The sequence below is a fragment of the Hetaerina americana genome, unplaced genomic scaffold (assembly GCF_022747635.1).
Source record: "Hetaerina americana unplaced genomic scaffold, ioHetAmer1.1.p SCAF_2, whole genome shotgun sequence".
Classification (NCBI taxonomy): Eukaryota; Metazoa; Arthropoda; class Insecta; order Odonata; family Calopterygidae; genus Hetaerina; species Hetaerina americana.
The window spans coordinates 28,336,836-28,359,505 of record NW_027286763.1 but is presented as its reverse complement, the minus strand read 5'-3'; the positions used below and the strand labels follow the sequence as shown (position 1 = coordinate 28,359,505).

The 22,670-nt window shown below is 45.4% G+C and overlaps 1 protein-coding gene across 1 annotated transcript in view; it reads left to right on the top strand.

The window, feature by feature from the left end:
* Positions 1-22,304, top strand: part of LOC139688009 (octopamine receptor beta-1R-like) — a 133,159-nt gene extending 110,855 nt beyond the window's left edge. Inside the window, exons 2-5 of the mRNA XM_071585411.1 lie at positions 705-822; positions 985-1,091; positions 6,340-6,988; positions 13,938-22,304. Of these exons, the coding sequence (XP_071441512.1) occupies positions 705-822; positions 985-1,091; positions 6,340-6,703 (589 nt within the window). The 3' untranslated portion in view covers positions 6,704-6,988; positions 13,938-22,304. The remainder of the gene's footprint in view (positions 1-704; positions 823-984; positions 1,092-6,339; positions 6,989-13,937) is intronic.
* The last annotated feature ends 366 nt before the right edge of the window (positions 22,305-22,670 follow it).

Genomic DNA, 22,670 nt, shown 5'->3' with positions numbered 1-22,670 from the left:
GTAGCCTTAGTCGTATGTTATTATTCCATGTTTTAATAAAAAAATAAAATGCTGCTTAATGGAAATTGGTATTGGTTGCAATAAAAATATAAAATAAATTTTCCTAGAGTCCATTTAAATGGTTTTCTGCGGCGGCGGCCCGGTCAAATAATAGTTCCAAGACCCGCCACTCTTTCTAATTAGTATTGTTGGCCAACTGGCTGGCTGAAACACGTTGAAACATGGTCGATCTTCGGTGACGACGATGAAGGCGACGAAAAGCCACTTCCGTTGGAGAGATTTTCACTAACATGCAATGGATGCATAAGCATTTAATGAATATGTTGAATTCAAAAACTTTTTGATGATCAGGATAAATCGCTTTTGATCATTGTCAGAGAAAAAAATCATATAATTCCTATTCAAAGGCGGCTTGCCAGTGCGCGTTTACCAACTCTCTTGACCACGCGGAAGAACCTTTCACGCACAAAAAGACATGATTTGGTAAATGGTCGGTACGTATACAGAGGTAAGATCCTGTACAACCATATACCTCCTTAAAAACATTCCGAAATCGCATTTTTGCATGAAAACAATATTTTCACCCATCCTTCGTCTGAAGAAAGTTGAAGATCGGAAATCGGTGGATGGCTCTCCGGCCGAAACGGAGGCACCTTCCCGCACAACCGCTCATCCTCTACCCCCTCTCCTCTCTCCGTCCGCAGGAGCAAGGTGGCGGCCGCGCTGCTCAACAAGCACCTGCAGATCAACGGCATCGCGTCCGGCATCTCGGGGCTGCCCAACGGCGTGCGGGGCAGTGGCGATGGGGGTGGCGGCGGAGCGGTCAAGGGCGGGGGTGGTTCACCACCGGAGGAGGCGGGCGATGGGGGCCGGCGGCGGCGGCGGTCGGTGGGGCAACCGGGGGGCACACCCCCGCCCGTGATCCGGGGGGGGCGGAAGGACGGGGGGCGGGAGGGCGGGGGGGGACGCGAGGACCCCTCGCAGCAGCCCATCGCCGCCGCGTCCAAGATGAAGCGGGAGCGGAAGGCAGCCCGCACCCTCGGCATCATCATGTCTGCCTTCCTCCTCTGCTGGCTCCCCTTCTTCCTCTGGTAAGATGAACGGGGGGCCCTCCCCCACCCCTCCCGGGGGACACCCTGCCCTAAATCCCCCTGACTCCAACGGACACCATCATGTCCGAGGCGTGACGCTAATAACACGGCTGCGTTTCATTTATAAAACCTTGCCAGGCCGCAGGCTGTGCAGCCAATCAGGATGCTATTTGCAGGTCGCGGCACCAAACAGAAATTGCCCATCTCTCGAGCGACGTTTTCCTGCATTCGGTTTGGCGTTCCTTGTTCGCGTAGCTGTCACAGCATGGTATTCAGACTCGCATGGGAATATTCCAGCGCTAATCGATGAATCAGAATATGTACGTATTAGTCGAACCAAGAATCAGAAGACGACGAGGACCCGTGCTCTACATGTTTTGTAGCGAGAAGAAAAAAATGATAGTCGGCTTTCGCTCGTCGCCGCAGGTGCTGAGAGAGAGGGTTGGGTACTTGCGATCGGTGTAATCTGCATTCCGATTGGCCTCGCAGTCCGCAGAAATCTAGATGCATGAGCTTGGATTCGCCTCATTTATGGCGGCTAGTGAAAACTAACGCTCGCCGTCTGTCATTTGCTCAGCTCTTATTAAAACACAGCGAACGGCCCATCTTCCTTCAATTTATCCTCGCGGGGTCGCCATGACAATACGTGTATATGGCGCGTGATGTGGTGAGGCGAAAACGCACCGCAAAACCGAATACATGAATATGGATGGAGGTTTCTGAGTTGTGGTATTGGGGAGGAATGGAGAAAGAAAGTTGTTCGGAAAGCGAAACAAGTAATAGGCAAAGGGTGTGGTAAAGTAAAGGGGTGAGAAAACACGGCCGTTGGGGAAAAATGCAGAGGATGCGAGAGAGGCAGATGGGATGTCGAGTGCTTTGATAGGGTTGAGGCTGTGCTAGAGGGGAGAGTATTGAGCAGGCGAGGAAAGGAATCAGCATGAATAGAACGAATTGAAGGGATTCAGATAGCACGTACGAGAATTGAAGAGGAGTTTATTGCCACGTAGGATGATACGCTGTCTGTTGTTAAGCGAGGCTTATGGGGGGTAGCGGAGTGAATGCGTCCATTCAAAACCGAATTTCACCGCTGGACCACCGTCGATAAAAACAATACGTGCCAATGAAAAGAATATTGCTTTTCAAAGCAAAACAGATTTACTGTACCAACTGATGCATTCGAATTTTCTCGTCAACCCTCCCCTCTTTCGCTCACTCCCACGCCCATCCCCCTTATTCACCCTCTGCAAGCCAACGCACTTCTTGCTTCCCCGCTCTTTCTCACAATCGATCCGTCCAATTCACACTCCCGCACCGGGTTTCCCTTCCCCTTTCTCGTCCTCCTCCCCCTCTCTCTCTCAATCCCCGTGTCATTTCATGTCACGCTCGACGCACCTTCGAGACATTGGAAGCGAAATCATAAGACTTCGCTTTCGCCAACGGTTCCAGCGTTATAACGCGCGAAAGTGGAGTGGAGAATGATTAAGAATGTGTCTCAGTTCTTGACTTCATGTAAATAATTTATTTTACGACCCAGTTTCACTGTCGTAAAACATCGCCAAGCTAGCTTACATGATAATAAAGGAGGAGTTCCACAAAGTTGAGGAAGAAACCTTTTATTATTTTCGTGGAGTACCCTTTCCATCGGCCTTTAGAGCGTTATTGAATGTGGCATTGGTGATTTCTCCCGACAGAGTATCTCACGACAGGTAGGTTTAAGAGTACCTGAATTTCGGACGGGCTCACATTTTATAATCACTTCATAATTACTCCTGGTTGGATCAGCTATGCCAGATAGATCGAAGATTAGGAGCCAGACGAAAGGTAGTCCCCGCAGCGTCTGTTCCTCATTAAAATGAAATGAAATGGCATCTCATCCCAATGGGGCAGGCATTGAGTGATGATGTCACGCTAAAAACACAATTGAGGGAGACAAACGGGAAACCATCACAAATATTTTTCAGAAAAATATGGACAAAAATTTGTATAATAAATCCTGGCAACCATGCCCCGAAACATGCAAGACAAAGCTTTCGTGACACATTCAAATGACAGCGATGAAAAAAAAACACAGAAGAAGCCTGCAATGATTAGGACATGAACAGAACGACGTGATGTATGAGAACGGTGTTGAAGACAGAGAAGCTAGAAAACACGAAAAGAGAAAGGAAGAATGGAAGCATGGATATTCATGGTTTGTGTGAGGTGAGATGGATAAATAGCAGAGATTATTGGAGCGATATTTAACAGAGTAATTTATAGCGAAGGGATCAATCTAGAGTGGCCGAAGTACCGAACATGAACCTAAGAAGAGCGGAAGGAGGCCAGGCGAGAGTTGGAATTTCATTGGTAGTGATAAAATCACAGCCGACCAATCTAGTGGTACGCATAGGTGTACGAGCCGAAAATGGGTTGCCGGGATGAAGCAGAATATGGTATATGTGGTCAATTGTAAGAGATAATTAGGAAAGCGCCAGAGAGGAAACTCGTATTAGTTATGGGGAATTGAAACGCAGTGATAGGTGAAAGGAGAGAGGGGCAAGGAAGTAGGAGAGTACAGTCTAGGAATTAGGGTTAGGAGAAGTAGACGAATGGCAAAGTCGAATGCTGAAATTTGTTGTCTCAGGCGTAACTTTATGGAATTTGCTTAACATACTCTTGCTGAAATGAAATGAAATAATTGACTTTGTAATTCCACACACTTTATTAAAAAGCGAGACCCAGGTTTCGACGTTGAAAGTCGTCGAACAAACGTCGAACGAACGTTGAACGAACGACGTTGAACATTGAACACAACCTGATGATGAAGTTCAACGTCGAAACCTGGGTCGTGTTTTTTTTAAATAAAGTGTGTGGAATTACAAATTCAATTATTTCATTTCAATATTGAATGCTGAAATTTTTGTTGAAGTAAATAACGTCTAAAATGTTTTACAAATACTTATTCGAGGATAATGGGAGGTAAGCAATTGAAAAAGGTAAGTAGACTTTAAAAACGGAACATAAAGAGTGGATAATGAAGCAAATGTTTAATTACACACTAAAAGAACTGATAAATCATGAATAACGGGAGATATGAGCAGATGAATGGAAAATTTAAAGGTGTGGATGGAGAGCAGAATACACAGAGAACTATATGATATATGTAGTCGGGAAAACAACAGTCAAGGGAGCGTTGAGGAAAGAACAGTGAGCGAGACTATGGCTAAATCTCAGAGACGGAGAAGTGTGCTTAGGAGCGCCAAATAAGAAGGGTAAAGATGCGAGGCTGGACCAAGGGGAAATTATTTCGAGCACGAGATTAAAGAGGAAAATACTAATCTATTAGAAAGATATCAAGGTAAGTTAGATAAAATACGTCATTCTGTTAAATACGCTTTATTTTTTAAACCTTAGGCCAGCCAGCTTAGAAATATAAAGAAAATATGACGCAGGTGCGCATAGAATGGGTCCAAAAATATGAGAAGGCGTGGTAGAAAAAGTGCTCCTAGAAATGACGTCGAACCAGGTAGAATAGATGGTGTATTCCCACAGAATCACTGGGTGTAAATGGAAAGATGGGATTTTTGGAACTAGCATAAATCATTTATGCAGGAGGTATCAATGTCAATCCCCATTCCGGCAAAAATAAAATCGGTGGTATAACGGGACTATTGGACGAATATAAGTTGAATATCAGATATGCATGAGAATCATCAAAAGTAGCTTATATAACAGTGAAAACCTAGGCTAAGAAGGAAAACCATGCTAAGGAAATAAATGTATATTGGAATCAGGATTTATTTTTGTTCTCGCTGGATATTGAAGAGTGCGTTCAACAGATAAAGCAGATAGAGTCAAAGGAAATATTACGAAATGTAGGATATGATGGATGGATTATTCGGAACTTATGAATCAGAGAGTAAGGGTAGCTTAGGAATAAAATTGAGATAGGAAGCGATAGGCAAGTAAGTGAGACGGTGTTTCCCGTATTCCCCGGTGTTTTTACCATACATGCCGAGGAAATATTAAAGGTGACATGCGGAATAGTTCTCACTGAAAATAAAAGAGGAGTCCCTGGTGATTAAGTCAGGTAGATTTCCAGATATTGAAGAAAATTTAGCCGGAAAGCCAGACAGTTGATCGTAATTATGTTTGACGCTTCACAGGATCAATACGAGAGACATAGGGTATAATATTTTTTGGCAAATAATTTGGAGGAAAATGGGCGTAGCAGTCGGGGTTATTGGTAGAAGGACAGCGTTAATGAAACAATAAAATCGAAGAAATGAATGGACCAGAAGTAAGCTCAGGAAAAAAAGTACGGAAAGAAATTAGCTAAGGCTTTAACATGGAGCGCAACTCTGTGTGGATCAAAAACATGATTCTAGAGGCAAGAGAATGAGCGTAGATGAGAGGATTTTGTGACCTGAATGTGACGGAGAGAGAATGGAGAAAATAAGCGGACAAAGAATTAAAGACCAACGACGAAATTTGAACATGGCGAAGGGAGAAAAGAGGGAGTCACTGGGGGAAATCCGAAGCAGACAGAGAGAAGTGGAAGCAGGAGACAATGAGAGATAGCGGTATGTTGAAGGCCGTGATAGAAGGGCAACATTCATGGAGATGTGATATGGGAAAAAAGAGGATTAGGTTTCCATATGGCGTGAAGCGTGCAAGTAGAAGTTCAGAAGAGTTCAATGAATAAATAACTTAGGGCAAGCATGAGCAAGCCACAGCAAAGCATGATAGCAACCAGTCGTAAGGGAACGTCCAAAACCTACCTCAATAGATAGATTGCCTATAAATTAATATTCTTCGTCAAACTCGGAGGCATCGAGGTCAGAAAAATTTCAATAAACTAATTTGAGTATATTCACTACAGCAAATATCTAAGGTTTAAAATAGAGAGTACATCCCGCGAATTTTCAGCAGCCAAAATTAAAAAAGAAAAAGATAATGGCCTAAAATATGTTGCATCCGCGTTATTCATAATGAATTTCTCCCCAAGGAATTTGCAGTCATTCCATCATTTGATGCTTCTTCATTGCCCTTAGGTTTTACATGCGGTCACAAAGACCTTATTTTGGAAAATGGCAACGCCTTGCAAAATGCCCAAACATTTGCTAAATCGTGGCGGATGCGGGCGCCGCAGGCCAAAGCAACGCATTGCGACGCGGACTGCGCCCTCCTCCCGCCGACACCCCCTCACTCACTCTCTCTCTCTCTCTATCCATCTCCACCCTCGCGACTCTTCCGACCCTCCCTGCAGGTACTTGTCCACGACTCTGTGCGGCGAGGCCTGCCACTGCCCGCCCCTCGTGGTGGCCGTCGTTTTCTGGATCGGCTACTTCAACTCCGCACTCAACCCCATCATCTACGCCTACTTCAACCGGGAGTTCCGCGTCGCCTTCAAGAAGACGCTCTTGTCGTGCTTCTGGTGTGCAGGGGGGCGAGGTAGCGGACCCGAGGGTCCGACGGGGGCCTCGGGTGGGCCCACTGCGCTCACGGCCTGCTGGCGACGCGAGAAGAAGGCCCCCGCGGCCCTCGGGGCCTGCCTCCGCGGCGGCGGGCCCGCCGCCAGCCCCCGCGCCACACCCTCCGCCACGCCCACCGACCATGACCCTGTCATCTGACTGAGGCTGCGGCTCTCCCCGTCCACCGAGGGGCCACGCCGAGGGCCGCCCCTCTTCTGCCCCTCCTTCCGGGGGGCCGCTGCCGAGGAGCCGCGGGACGGGGAAGCGCCGCAGAAATACCACCCCCACGACAGGGAGCCCGACGGCGAGGGGGCGCCAGGGGCCGAGTCGGGGCGATCGCCGGGAGCCGGATCGGGGCGATCGCCGGGAGCCGAGTCAGGGCGATCGACGGGAGCCGAGTCGGGGCGATCGCCGGACCCCCAGCCGCCACCACCGCCGGATGAGGTGAGAGAGAGGCATTCACGCGATGCCGTATAACCCCTTGTTGTTGAGGTGGCGGTTACCTCACCACTCCCAGCCATTCATTTATTTATCCCCGCCGAAACACTTGAAAAATTCACGCTTCTCAATTCCACACCCCACTCTCTCCTTCGATCGCCTCGTAGTGTTATATAGCCTCTCCAAACTGCTGAGTAACTCCTTGGTGTATTCTTCAGGATTTCCTTTAATGGACAATGGTGCTCTCTTTGCGGTTGCATTTTTGATGGGCTTTATGAATTATGCAAGTAATAAAAGCTGAAAGTGCAGTATTACATAATTACACTCTAATAAAAGGTGTCATAATTCCCGTAGAATTTTTGGAAGTAGCACACCGAAGCTAATCAAAGATGAGAAAAGGAATATTACGAGTATTTTCCCCATGCAGGAAAATTTAAGAAAGGAAGCGCATTCGTCTGGGTAGAATAGCATTCGAAAAATTCAGCCAAATTGGCGTTCTGCGAAGTATATTCGAAGAGTAAAGGCCGATCGTTCATATAAAGATAAAATTCGTTAGAAAAACTTTTGTTTTCGGTTTTAGTTTCCCACAAACCTACTTCATTTTTCCTTCATAATCGCCGTTCACTTTTAAGTACTTTTTGTGACGCTTCTCCAGCTTCTTTAATACCTCAGCGTAGAAGTTCGCCGCCAAGGAATTGAACCAGTTGACAACGGCGGTCTTGAATTTTTCGCCGTCTTCTAATTGTTTTCCTCCAAGCCGCTGTTTGAAGTACAAGAAGAGGAAATAGTCGCTAGGTGCATTCTCCCTCTTGTCAATAGCAGTCCAAAAATGGTCGTCTACTCAACATTCTTTGCTCTTTTTGTTGCTGGTCGGTAAGCATTTTTGGAGCCCATCTCGCACACAATTTGGGATATCGGAGCTTTTCCGTAAAAGTCGCTTAAATAGTGTTGCGTCCAACAAGAAGAAATTTATCAGCCAGAGTATAAATCGTCAATCGTTGATCAGAACGCAGTTCTTAACCTACTTTGACGAAATTCTGGGCTTACCACTCCGCTCTTCATCATACATATTTCTACGGTCAATTTTGAAGTCTTGACACCGTGGTCTAACCTTTCCTTCAGTAATTACTGTAGGTCCATTAACTAGGCATAACTTTGATGAATTTGGGACCCCTGATCTTCCTTTTGCAAAGAAACATCGAATCATAGCACGCGCATCGTAACTGGCGGGTGCGACGATTTTCGTGGACATTGTCATCTGCATTCTCCGACGGAAAAACAACTACCGAATCAAAACAATAACTTCAGTGGCTCAGGGCACAATCAGCAGACGGTGCTACATGTGTACAACTTTTTTCTGACCAGCCGTTATTCAAATATATGAAAACGGTCCTCGTAATATTCATTTGGTGAGCCTCATAATAGGAGAGGAAACTCGTCGTTACTTGAAGATTTATGTAATAGATAAATATCACGTGAGGAGGGCACTATTTGTGCAACAAGTGGATACTTACAGGATGCTCCACTTTTTGCATAGTTTTAATGGGTGGCACACCAATTGCAAATTTTCCTTGAGCGCTGGAGAAAACCTCACCGTAATATGTTACATTTACTCTCTTACATCTCTGCGATACGACCTCGATAAAATCATCAAATGATTCTGTTAAAGTGAGAATACAAGTATCCTATATATTGGGAAGCGAGGACTCTAGATTGGTACTACAAGGTATGAATGAAAATTATCGGTGACAACTTTTTCCTAACGTGTGCGTGAAGTGCTAAATTCAGACCTTCGGTTAAGTGTGCCCATGATCGCAGATTGTAATTGGAATTGATGACATGACAGTGCACACCATTATCACCGAAAATTTGGCGTTTCAAAAGATCTGTGCTAAACTCGTCCAGAAGGTCTTGACGGACGACCAAGAGCAGAGTCGACTGCCTGCTTGCGAAGACCTTCTGCAACGCGTTGAAGAAGAGCCCAACTTCTTGGATAAAATAATCAAGGCACCGGCAGACTATTTTCTATTCCCAAAAGTGAAATCCTCCCTCAAACGACACCACCACAAGTGCCGTCAAAGAAGTTTGCACGCGTCCCCTTAAGGATCTTCCGGAATCCGCTTTAGAGTCATGGAAAAGCCAATAAATAGTGTGATAAAAGTGTATCGACGCTCAAGGAATGTGTTTTGAAGAATTTTGGGGCATCGTAGCAATATCTGAAATAAATCTACTTTTCCAAAACTTTTCCCGATACTTTTTATAGAAACCATGTAAATGTGGTGTATTTGACTGAATTCCATCAGCAACAACCATTAGTTCACATTTGGAATTAGAGAATCCTTGGAAGGAATATTGAGTACTTCTAAATGTTACTTACAAGTATTTTAAAAGTTATACAAATGCAAATTGGCTTATTTTATTTACAAGCATTGAAATATTCATTGAGATGCATGGATTGCTGACGCCTTATTTCCTTCTATCTGTACGTGCCCCAGAGGGAAACATTTTCGAGGTTCATCGAACGGTAAAATCTAGTAATGGCAAACGCACTCATTCAAACTCACAGACGAAGGAGATGCACGTGAAAGATGGAACGAGGTAATGGCAAAGATCTATTTGGAAAGATTTACGGTATCAGTAGTTTGTAATAGATCCTAATGGAAGAGGGAAAAGGTTAGACGGAGATTCTAGGACTGGGAGGGGGAAAGAATAAAACATGCAATAAACAAATGAAGAGTGCTGAAAAGAGATAGAATAAGGGAAGAAGAGCCGGGGTGAAGAGGTTCAGCGTCCCTGCTGAAAGGAAATGATGGAGCAGACTACGGAGCTATTTCGAAGAACGCTCTGCATACCTGAACGCCATTCGAGTTTGGCAACGGACGCACCATTATTGAAGAGAAAGGTAAAGCAAAGAAATTGAAGGAGTAGTTTGTAGTGTCATTATCGAGAAAGAGAAACGCAAGTGAACAACTGAAGAAAAAGGGTGTTCAGGGAAGAAGAGAACACATTGCAGGGGATGAACCTTGGGCTGCAATGTCGGATTAAATGGGAAAATCACGGATCCAGAGTTCGACGAAATACTCTCGGAACTAGTGAAAAATTCAGGATGACAATAAACATTTCAGCGCGGACACGCAAAGCCTCAAGACACACTTCGAAATGCTTTCAAGGGATGAGAAGGGAGAGGACGGTTTCAGGCAAGAGCATCCCATCCCGGACACCTAGTGAACACAATCCCTCCATGGAAAATGTTCCCGAATAATTTCCAGGTGCCTTTGATTTGGGAGTTTGCGCATCTGTATTCACATTTGATGTTAATTCCATGAATTATTATTTTTATTTCAGCTGCATCTGTCCGCAGTATTTGTTGAAATTTGATTTTTTTAATAGATCTACCCAACCCAACCTTTTTCTTAAAACTCTCTCGAGCATTTCTTCAGACATATTTTTATGGACATAAATGTCTATTTAAATGTGGACAATATCTCATTTTAATGAGCGCAATGGATATTAAAATTCAACAATAGCAAATGCACATTAAAGTGATTTTGGCTTAGAATAAAGAGTAAACACGTGTCGCTTGCAAAAGGATTAGATATCACCCGGAGAGCCAAAGAGCGTCCGCTCTGCGAATTTGCGGAGGCGTAATGTGGAGAATAAATAGTTGCAGAAAACATTTCATTAGAGCAACATTACAAAAGACAAGGCACCCAAGGAACATTTTCAGGAGATTCAATGAAGGTGTTTTGCCTACGAAAAGTTTATAATTTGGTGAAACCAATTACTTGAAATGTAATCTTACGGATTTTTCATTCATCTCATGCATTTTTATAAAATCAATAAATCCACAAAGAACGTCTCAAAACTCAAGCTTTTATATGCTTTCACACAATGATCCGAGCTGCTTTCGTATGTTGTTTTATAGACTGGTGAACACTGATGCATTTTTGTAGAATCGACGTATGTTTGCTTTAAATTGGATTGTAATACGAAGTGCACGACTTCAACATTATTTACCACCTGGAAAGAACAAGCTTTGCAATGAAAAATTCGAAAAATTGACGATTGAAAACTATATTATTTGCCACTATAATGTCATAATAATCAAAAATAGAAACGCCTACTCAGTGAAAATGACCAACCACTGAGCTGGGCTTTAAAATTTCACCTTTAAATGTGTACAAATTTTACGCATAACATAAACATTGTTTGCATATTATTAATATTTTTTATCAAATTGGATTTATATTGCACTGCATGTACACAAATGGGCAGTGTTTACTTGTGTTACACATTATATAAATTTAATTCAATGCATACATTTTCTAAAAGTTTTGTACTCAATTTCTTACACATATATACGCTATAAGAACGCATTCATTGTGCAACACATATATGTACACAATCTGTACGTATTTTTACAAAGAGTAATAGGCTGTATAAAAATGGTTAATTTTTGCAAAATATATCCAGCATATATAGTTAACAATATTGTCTTAGGACTTCAGATTTTTTATCAATGAATTAAATAATATCATTCTTTGTTTTAACTTTTCAACATTCCAATTTATTTTAGAAATTTCAGTATAAAGATCATTCTTCTTGAATGGGATTCGAACCTATTGAATCGTTTATAGTCGAGATCTTTGATCAGTTGGACACTATCTTGACTTCCCACTAAACTTTACATTTTAAGGTATTTCGCTGTTCAGGACTTTTGTAGCGGTAATTCATTGGCACCTTCTATTCTTAAAAATTATACAATGTTAAGTTTAAGCGTTGGCTTTAACGCCTTGGGCTGTATCCTATGCAATCCAATTATATACAAATCAAGTTAAAAACAATGATCGTGGTGTTTAGTTCAGTAAGGCTGGTTAGTTTAGTAAGCCTTAATCTGGTGATATAGTCTCTATGTTAACGGAATGGTGTCCTAACCTCCCTGCCACAAACCATGGAGCCATGGAGTCTGGCCGGGTGCAGTGTAACTTGGTCTATATTTTGAATTTTGTCGTATTTTTTTGTTTACATTTACAGCTTTTTCAATTGTACACAATCCAATTTTGATATATATTTTGTAAATTCCCATATTACAAGCAATTTTCTGCATTAATTACATTTCTTTCGATGACCTAATACAATATTTATTTATATTGATAGCTTTTATTTTAAAATAAAGACCATTGAAAATAAACAGTTTTGAAATTTCCTTAAAGTTCCCTTCATAAATGCGTTTATATCATAAACATTCTTTGCCCTAACTAGCAAAATTAATTTTGTCACAATTTATATTTTTATACGCATTATGTATACTATTATATACATATAGTGTGTACTATTGTATAGCATTGTAAACACTGTATACAAATTCTATACATACACTACATAATAAGTTGTATGAATTCGTATATATTGTAAAAGGCTTGACTTTACGCAATTATATACAAGTTTTACAATTTTATATAATGTAGAGCATTTTGTGAAGCCAAATTTCTATTTAATTGTTCACATTTTTTACATTGAACTTTGATCTGTAGCAAGTTCCGAAGGTACGGATTGGAAGCAAAAATCACGGGTGCAATCGAAAAACATAGCTTTTACATTATACCTTTGTTTACTTTACTAAAAATGAACTACAATTCCGACAGAGCACGTCAGCTTATCCAAACGTAACTATGTTGTTTTATTTTTCCAAAGCAATACTGGGCAGCTATTTCAACCTTCAGCTGAAGCCTCCAGTGCTTGTAGAATTAGCTTATTCATATTCAGTAAGAAGTGAATGAGTGGAGCGTATGCGCCGGAGAAATTGATGAATGACGTTCAGTGTGAAGGAAAATATCCTTGAAATATAAATAGGTGCAATCAAATTTGTCTATGTCGCATGCCGCTTGGCAAATGTAAATGAGCGTTTTGGTGCCGTTTGCGAGATACCGGAAGATTAAGAGCCGAAGAAGGGAGGGAGCGGGAAGGGAGAGGGCCGTCCTCAAATCACGCAAGGCCATTTTCGAATTCCTTATCCCTTCCGACCCTTTGCGAGGGATCAGAACTGATGAACCCTTTCCACATCTCCTATAATTATTGGGAACATCATTAATATATCGAACTGGGAGCTATTTTAAAAAAAAGAAAAAAATCCATTTAGGTTCCGCAAATAAGATTTTCACCCCGGTTTTAACCTGATCTATTCACTTTAATTTTCATACGAAAAATGATTCAATATCACGAATGACAACTTTTGTTTATTAAAGTGGCATCAAAATACATGCACTGAAATGAGACAAAAATTTCAACTCTTTTAAATGAATCATAGTTGCTAAAATAATTCTGAAACAACAGTTTCATCAATGAACATTAGGTTTTTCAGCTCATTTTCATTTGATGATAAAATTTAAGTATTTTTTTACATTGAACAAAGGCAAAATAATACACATTTATCTTAAGGTTCCTCCTGAAATCCCCAAGAAGGGAAACTTTAGGAAATGACTTTTTCCCTAAAAGGCTCAACGTATTTTAAGGACGGCCCATAGTGAGAACACGCAGTTAGAAGAAGTGAGGGTTTGGTGAGCAAGAGAACGATCGGTAAGAAGCAGAGGGAGCGATTAAGAGTGAGTCGACGGAGGTATTTTCTAATGCAGTATTTATAAATTATTAGTTTTTGTATCTCTCTGGAACAAAAATAAGCTATTATCCGATATTCTAAAACTATAGCATGTTTACACATTGCTTGAGGCACATATGTGGCGCGGAAACCTCACTATTAATTTTCATAGACCGTCTGCATATTCATATTTAATCCGATATTACGATAGAATCGAATTTTTATTTCCATGTAAACGTTTTACATGGAAACATTATATCAGCATCGGTGGTTAAAAGCGCTGCGGCTATGAGAGTATGGTAATAAGTTCCACCAACATTACTGAGAGGGGCATTTCAACTCTTCATTTCTTCCTCTCAGGCACAGGCGCCGCCGGTGGTGGAGAAGGAAAAGTGCGCCAGCGATCGGGGAGATGGTTCAGGCTTGCGGTGGCGGCCCGCCGACGGCGACGAACTCAGCGGCGGCCGGCAGTCACCGTACAAGAGGCGGACGTCGATGCAGTGGGCGGCGGCGGACGACGACGACCACTGCTATGTGGGTGCGACGCCGCTGCGTGCCCTGGTGCCCCCTCGAATTCCCCCGCGAACCCCTGCACGGCTGGACAACCTGGTGTTCGCCCGGGAGTGGCCCCTCTGAGAAGCAGCCGCTTCCCTGCCGCCTCCCCGGGTTTCCATGCTCTCTCCTCCGGAAGGGTGGAGTAGGTGGGCGGGATGACGTCACCACGAGCCTCCCCCACCCATCCCCCACGGGGTTGAACCAGGACAGAGTCGAGGTGCGACCGGGGGCGCGGGAAGGACCCGGCAACCCAGAACGTGCAACCCGTGCAAGGATTGAATCGCTACATTCAGCGCACGTTTCGCCCGGGGGCATTCCAGTCTTCACCCGATGCGCGCCACGACGTCCGATCCCGGTTGTGTATCCCACATGTACCATTCATCTGGCACGGTTCGCAATACGATTGAATGTTGTGTGTTGAATGTCGCTCCCACTAAGAGTGATATACTTGAACAAGGGGCAGGCCCGTCCTCGTCTTCCCCGGCCACGACCCTGCAGTGAGGGACAAGAAACAGGTGCGAAGGGATTGCGTTCACTCCCCGGCCGGTCATTCTCTTCTCCTGTTCCTCCCAACACTGCGTTGCAAAATACATATCGATGAGCACGCGAACCCACATTGAGACATGGCCATAGGAGCCCTCCTTTAAGCCTCCGAATGAATTTCGTGGTCTTCTTGTCTCAAAGAGTTATCCTCGCAGTGATACGAATCCCGGGCACCTCGAGAGAATCGAATATCGGCGCGCGCCACGGATGATGGTCCAGGAGCATCAAGGTCACTGCCGTCCGCTCTCAACGATGGCCAGTAATCGCCAACGATACACACAGGGGGGGGATAATAAGAGAGGGAGGGGACGTTCGCGAGGGAGGAGGGGACCGCGTACCGCATGCCTAAGCGAAAGTCAAGCGTCGCGCGCAGGGGCCGATTAAATGGGAGATACCAAGTTCAGAAGGCGCCCATGGGGTGAAGTTACATTCCGTGGAGACAGAAGTGTTAAGCAGATGCCGAAAACGATCTTACCTATTTAGTTGAGCCGAGGGACTGGCCCCTCTCCCCACTCCCCATCTTTCCCCCATTACGTGTTTTCTGATAATGGACCGGGCTCAGCTGCAGAGTAGGCTACCGAGTGCATCGGCCCCAGGTCATCACGAACGGGCTGGGCTAGTTAATGATGGGGTGAAGGGGGCGATTCTAGCCGAGTGCTCACGACCCGCCCCCGCTGCAGGGAGAGGGGAGTAGGGTGTCGGCGAGTGAAGCCGCGTGGGCCGTACCAGAGTCACGCACCCCTCGGGTTCCAGTCGAGCCAGGAATTCGGGGAATTCATTTCATTTTCCGAAGGGATACCGTTGCCAATCTAAATTAATGAAGATTAACTAAGCAGATTTGCACTGTACTTATTATTTTTTCACTACTATGGTTTCACCTGATGGTGTTGCCATGCAACGAGACCATGGTCAAGAAAAATAAAAAGTCCAGTTGAATCTGCAAACTGAATCTTCATTCATTTACTATGAAAGATTTCCACCAAGTAACGCCTGAAACAGTGTCTAATATCGTTGCAAATTTATTTCCGAGGAACAAAATTGAAACGGGGACTAACCTATATCCGTGCTTGTCAGAGACACCGCTATAATTTAAAAATTGTTCGATTTACCAGACACGAAATTCTGTGGAACGACTCCTCTCGATTGCACTCGGGTCTACCCGTTGGATAGAGGCGTCGCCGGGGAAACGACTACGAACAGGATATTACGCCAATCGTGCGCCCAGAAGATTTATGGAATTCCTGAATAACAACCGTCAGATCCATTATTTAAAATCATTAACCGATTGAAACCGATACGGGAATGTGACCCCGACGTTTCGTTATGGGCACTCCAGCGAACCGCACGTCGGAGGGCATGAGATGACTTAAGAGCGACCCCTGTGGATCCTTCGGTCCGGTTGAAGAACTACCATTCGGGGTAAATAATCACGATGCCTCACGCTCAGTGTGAACAGCCTGCCTTCACACTGAACTAAACCAACAATTGACGGCGTCGGCGAGAAATGCTTGGCACGGCGCTCGTGTTGCTTATTTCACGTCGATTAATTCTCGAGCGAATCCTGCGTTGAATCTTTTGCCTGCTATGATTATATTTTTTAAGTTATTCCGTAGCACGAACTCTGCCGCTTGGGCCGACGGCGCGGCAAACGTGAGCACTCCGCAAGTGCACTTGGCTATTTCCCATGCTTCGAGCCCGAGAGCGTGAGGTCCGCATTCCTCGCCTAATGAGGCGAGGGCGAGCGCACCTCAAGGCTCACGGATATTGTTATATTACCCGTGCGAAATTTGATTTAAAAAGTATACAAATATTTGCTTTCGACCAGCTAGGCATAAAAAGTAAATCAGTCAGTAAACTCGAATCCCAGTGAGAATATCAGTTTGCGGAGGACGTCGGTCCATCTTTAATTGAAAACATGTAGACGTTCATAGTCGAATTATTGAATGGAAATATCAAGAGAAAAACAAAGGATATGGGCTGGTCAAATTAGCAGAATACCTTAAACTGTATGAAAAAATAAATATAAAAACCAGGGCTTATGTGTTTGTGCGTTGTAAGTGACCTCGGAGGACACCTTCGAACAAACTTCACCAAAATCGTTGGGACAATAAAAAAAACCGGGTGCCGCGGTCTTTCCTAAAAAGTGACAGTCGGTCGTAGGAATCTGGTCTCACTCGGGGACGCTTCTCATTCCCACGAGTGCCTTGGGGCGGAGGGAAGGGAGGGGGTGGGTTTCACGGCCTGCCTCCGCCTCCCTCCCACCTCCTGCACACAAACAGGCCCACGGCAACGCCTCTCGATGCGATCGTCCGCAAGAGCGGCCCTCACGCTTGAGGCGATCGGCAAAGGACGCTCGCCTCAAAGGCGGCGGAAACAACATTCACTCTCTCTCTCTATCTCTCCCCCTCCCCCCCTTTGCAGTGGGCGAGCAGCAGGGGCAGGGGAGGGTGGCGTCCCCCCATGGTGTGCAATGCGGCCCCCTTTACCTTGCAGAACGAAAAAAAGAGAACCGTGCCCCCGGAATGGCGTCACCATTCACTCGCTGCAATTACTCCTAGAATTACTTTCTACCTGATCAGTTGTAACATTATCATATCAATATATACATCTACACACAAAGACAGTCATATGATACATAACGTTCATTGACCCACACGGAAACAAACATCCGCAGATGTCTTGTTTTGGAGTTATCTCTTTGACGGTGGCAATTGTAACGGAGGTCGGACAAGGGGGGAGCGAGCGATTTATTTGCTAGGCCTCTGGGAATGAGAGCGTCCGGGCAAGAGCTTCAGCATTCGAGAGGTGGCGGGTTGCGGGGACGGGGTGCGCTGAAGGGACGGCGACAACGACGGCCTCCACGTGGCGGCCGGGGGAAGTTGTCCTCCCGAGTCACGGATGACCCCGAGATAACGATGCGGGCGAGAATTGAGCACGGCGGCAGTGTCCAGTCCTAGAAGTGCGCGGGACCGGTGCCCTCTTCTGCCCTGCATGACCCACCCGCCTCAGCCGAATTATAATGGGGAAATGTAAGGACGCGCTATTTCTGTTCGTCTGCGAATTTACTGTGGCGGCAAATTGCATTTTCACTCGCGTCGACGACTCCCTCGGAGAGGCAGCCCAAGGCATCTGGTTCCCCTTGGAAAGGAGAAGAGGGAATCGAGGGTTGGGATAAGGTGGGAGAGAATGGAAGTGAGCGGTGATTGTGTTCGATTAGACACGTGTGGAACGAGAGGGAATGAGGATGGAGTGAGGATGGGAATGAGAGGTTCACCGCGACCGACACTCGACCCCGCATGGAATGGAGTAAAGCGTCAGTCACGGTGCCGGTCACGGCGAGAGCCCCTTTTGGTCGAAACCTTTGGGCTGGTCAAGGGCGTGAATCCTACGTGGGTACTCTGAAATAACAATTTCTACAAGATTCCTCAAATAATTTTTAATACTTCTTGGTTTGTCTTGCGGGACCGGGGGGGGAGGGCAATTCAATTAAATTTCTACACTCAGGACGTACCCAACAGCGAAGCGGTCCTCCTTCAATGCTAACTCGTACACTGGAGGCGTTGACACTCCGTCAGTCGCGTCATCTCGTCCCTTTGACTCACGACGAGGAACGTTAATGTGCCATGCTCTCCGCGAAATGGCGCCCCCTGCGGCGTGGTCCAACCGAATGCTCAAACGGCTCTCCCTGCCGAGTGGCCCCCTCGGGCGGGGGCCACTCGGCAGGGAGAGCCGTTCAGCACTTCCGCGGAGGAAAGTCGACCATAGAGTCGATCGGAGGACGATTGCCCTCCGCGTTTCCATGGTAAAAAGGTACATAAACGTTGGTCGTCAAAATGCTGCCGTCCTTTGTATAAAACGCCAGATGGAAAGCTTCCGGGAAAGACTAATGCATTATGTCAGCGTAATCGGTTCTTGAGACACTCGCAATACGATTCCAGTTCAACGATACCTCAGTAATACATCCATCCCCACACCCTCCCCCTCGCAGCCTAGGAAGGCCTTCCCCTTTTTCATTAGGGATGGATATGGAGGGGGGGCAGGAGTGTGGCAGGGTGTATCATCCTTGGGAGGCCGATGAGATTCGAGCGATTGATTGGTTCCGTGGACGTGGTGCTCGTGGATGTCCCGCCGGCCGGGAGTTATGCGACCACTCAACCTTCCCTTTAGGATGTTCCGCATTCCTTTCCCACCTGCAGGGGCTCATTGGCATGACTGAGGGTAAATCCGATGCTCTAATTCCAAAGGTTGAGCACCGGAGGAAGCAGGGCCTCCCCCCCTGGGGGGCTAAGTGGAGCAGGAGCAGTATCTAAAGATTCAGGCGTTTCCGCGAGGAACCGACTCCCCGAGGACGGAGGATGAGGCATCCCATCCTCCCTCTGCCCTTTACTCGCGACACTCGCCCCCAATGCAAGTGTTCAACTATTGGTGTGAAGTGTATGAGTGTGAGTGTTTGTGTGAATGCGTGCGTGACATTTTGTGTGCGTGTACACCCAAGTGGCACTGGGTGGGCTACCGCTCACTGATGACTGGGCGATGAACGCTTGATGAACTGATTGATGGACTCTTGTGTTTGCTGTTATTTCTGAGAGAGAGTGTGTGTGTGTGCGAGCGTGCGTGTCACTCGACAGGAGAAACAATTGACGGGAGAGAAGAGTGCATGGTGGCGCCAGTGGAATGGCGGAGGAAGGAAGTCGTACCACTCCGTCGGAGAATGCGACGGAGTCGGACAATGGAAGCCTAGCGAGACAAAAGCGACACGGAAATGGCGACGAAGGACGCTGGAGCTCTTTGTGTTTGCAATGCAGACTCGTGGGAGGAAGGAGAGGACTCGCAATACACACACACAGGGTGCGCTCTCCAGACACTAGCGACGAGGACAATCACACCCCCATTATTCAGGTACCGACCACCGTGGCGCTACCTTCCGAATCAAAACAGTCTCCTGCTTTGAAAGGCATCATTCTTTCAAACGGAGGCGAAAGGGTACATTTTTTCCATTCGCTCAAAATCCCTATAAAAAAGGGGTTAGCCTTTAGTGTTTTGTAAAGCGAAAAATGCGACAGATATTGAGAGCGCGTAAGGAGTAGATATTAAACACGAGGGTTTTTTTTCGGCCGAGAAGGATTTTGCACTGATCAAGGACAAAAAAGCACACTGACACGATACGTTACTCAGAAATAAACGAGAAATTTTTATTTTTCCATATCCTCTCGAAGACTGGAAAGAAAGAGCTTTAGCGACATTCAAAACCTCAAACACGTAAAACACTGATCCGTAAAGATCGTACAAAACGCAACGGGAAGTTCGCAGCATCCGCGAACCATTCCCTTCCCAGGATTTATTTTTTTACAACAGAGTGAAGTCAGTTGTACATGGTGCCCGCAATTTCCCCCGCGCTATTCGAGCGACATATGGGCGTATTTGAGAGTCGTGTAAATGAGCCCATGCGAAGGAGAAGTGCAAAATGGTGTCGCCTTGAGACGTGCGCACTTTGCTGTATTGTTTGCGCATGCGCATAAGCCGATCGTTGGCATTCTCGCCACCTTTTCAGGTTCAGGCGAGAGAGGCAAAAGGGACGCGAAGGCTCTAGAACGAAAGAAAGTGAGTCAACCGCATTACAGTCAGTGATTCGACTCACCGAGATGCATTGATTGGCGAAGGGGATGCACGCGTTCAAATGATAACCGAACGAAAACGAGCATTTCCAAACCCAAAACCTCTTAAATGGACAGATATTCCAGCCAGCTGGAGTAGAGCGCTTCAAGTTCTCCATTCGTCAAGAAACGGTTACGGCGAAACTCCTGCTTTGTTTGGTGCAATGAGATACACTCAGGGAGAATTGTTGAGCGGCGAGGTACGGGGTTGATGGGGGTGAAGAGGGACATGTAAGGGGGAGGAGGGGTTGGTCTGGAGGGAATTGAGTACGAACCAAATAAAAACACGTGGCTCCGACACAGTTTCTGGACGTAGATCCCCAGAAAGCGTGAACGGGGAGCGTGTATTATTCAGCCTGGAAAATGGACTTGACCGACTTGAAAGTTTGAATATTCGAGGTCTCACGTCACGCGAAATTCGAAGGTCACAGAGATATTATGATCCGGCCTCAAATTCAAGTGCTATGCATACTTTATTGTTGTACATATACTCCGGTCGTGATTGTCTAGATACGCGAGAAGGATAGAGGCGAGAGGTTGTAGTACAACCTTTGCCACCCGCTTTGTCTTCTTTCTTCTGATCCCCCACTGATGGCTACTCCTGCCTGGTGGAGCCAGGTTATTACTCTGCCCATTCCTCTCCGTGCGGAGACCCCTGGTTCAGTGTGCCGAGAGGGACTCGCGCCTATGCTGCCCGGCTGGGGACGATGATGGTGGATGGTCTGCCCTCCTTTCCTCAATCTCCGGAACCTCTCGTATTGTTTGACGCTACTATATTTCAAAATATATGTTGCATTACTCAGAGTGTTCACCCTCTGAATAACGCAGCTGATTTGGAGCGTGTCACGAGTTTTTGCATAAAACATGAAGGCGGTAGTAATTCATAACGTTCGCATTATTGCTTAGAAGAATGATTTCTTTCATTTTGTTCGAAGTCCATTCGTAACGGAAAGGTGTACTACATTGGGCTGTGACGTAGAATGTCATTCTGGCCATCGAAAGACTGTAACTGCAGACTTAGGAAATTTAAGATCTCGTCCTAAGACGAGTGGACATTGGAATTTCTGACTTCTCGCGTCCACTTGTGGGAGTTGAATTTGACGACCCAGCGCAATCGGGCCGAAGAGGAAAATCGCTCGCATCGCTCATTCGCCTGGCTTCCAGACAGTCTTCCCAAACAACGACCCACAAAGGAACTCAATGCTGTTCCCGCGATCGCAGTCGATCTCGAAGTTCTCCCCTCATCCGATGAAGGCAGCCCCGTCGCGATGAGCAGGCGTGCGAATCAATCGGCACACACTCGTCGACGATTGCAAAGAACAGCCAGGGGCGAAATTAGGGGCACCATTCCTTCAAGAAAGAAACATGCGAGGGCACGTGCAAATGCCAAAAAAAGTATCTTTCTGTACATACAAGCAAAATAGAGCACTTTTCAAATGACCAATTGATAAAAAAATGTGTTTTTATCGTCGTGAATCTGTTTGTATTGGTGTATCGGGAATCAGAGTTGCCGGAAGTTGAAATGGATAGAACTTAATAAATAAAGGAAAAATGCGGGTACAATAACGAAAACGTGTAAAAGAGATTTTATATAATTATTCTCAAATGTGCACACCTATTATATTATGTGTCGTAAGGGTACGGATTCAAGGGTATACGGTGAGTGCGCTCTAAGGGTAAGAGGGCGAAATTCAAAAACGTTTCGCATACACCAAGCGCGCGCACACAACAATAGGTGCTTTATATTTTTTTAAACGTGAGACAGAAAAGACAGCACACATAATATAATATGACAACATCGCGTGCACACACACGAAAAATAAACCAGCATTACCTGGTTTAGGTGAGAGCCAACGATGAAGTTTAAATGGGGAAGAAAAACGCTCTGAACATTTTCTCATGTAAACTATTCTCTGCTGTCTTGGATGCCTATTTACTGTTACCTGTGTACAAATAAATTATTTTGGGGCGCGTCTCTTCTGCGTCTTTATTTCACCTGCATCCCTCTTCTCGTAACCCTCCCCCTATAACACATGAATATCACCGGCAAAAACACTGGCAACCTGAAATATACCGCTGGATTCAGTTGTTTCAAAGTTACAAGTAAAGAAAGAGAACTCTTCGGAGTTCTTCTGCTGAAAGAAGATCAAGGTTCACGTGAAAGTTCACGAAGCCAAAAGAGAGCTAGAAGCTCATGGACGTGAAATTTCAGTCCTCGTTTGCCAGATCCACCAATATTGGCCGAATTAATTCAGTGGGAAATAAAGAATAACTTTTGACTTGTTCATTTGCTACTGAATGATCAGAGTATTAAATTAATATTAAATATAATTTATAATTA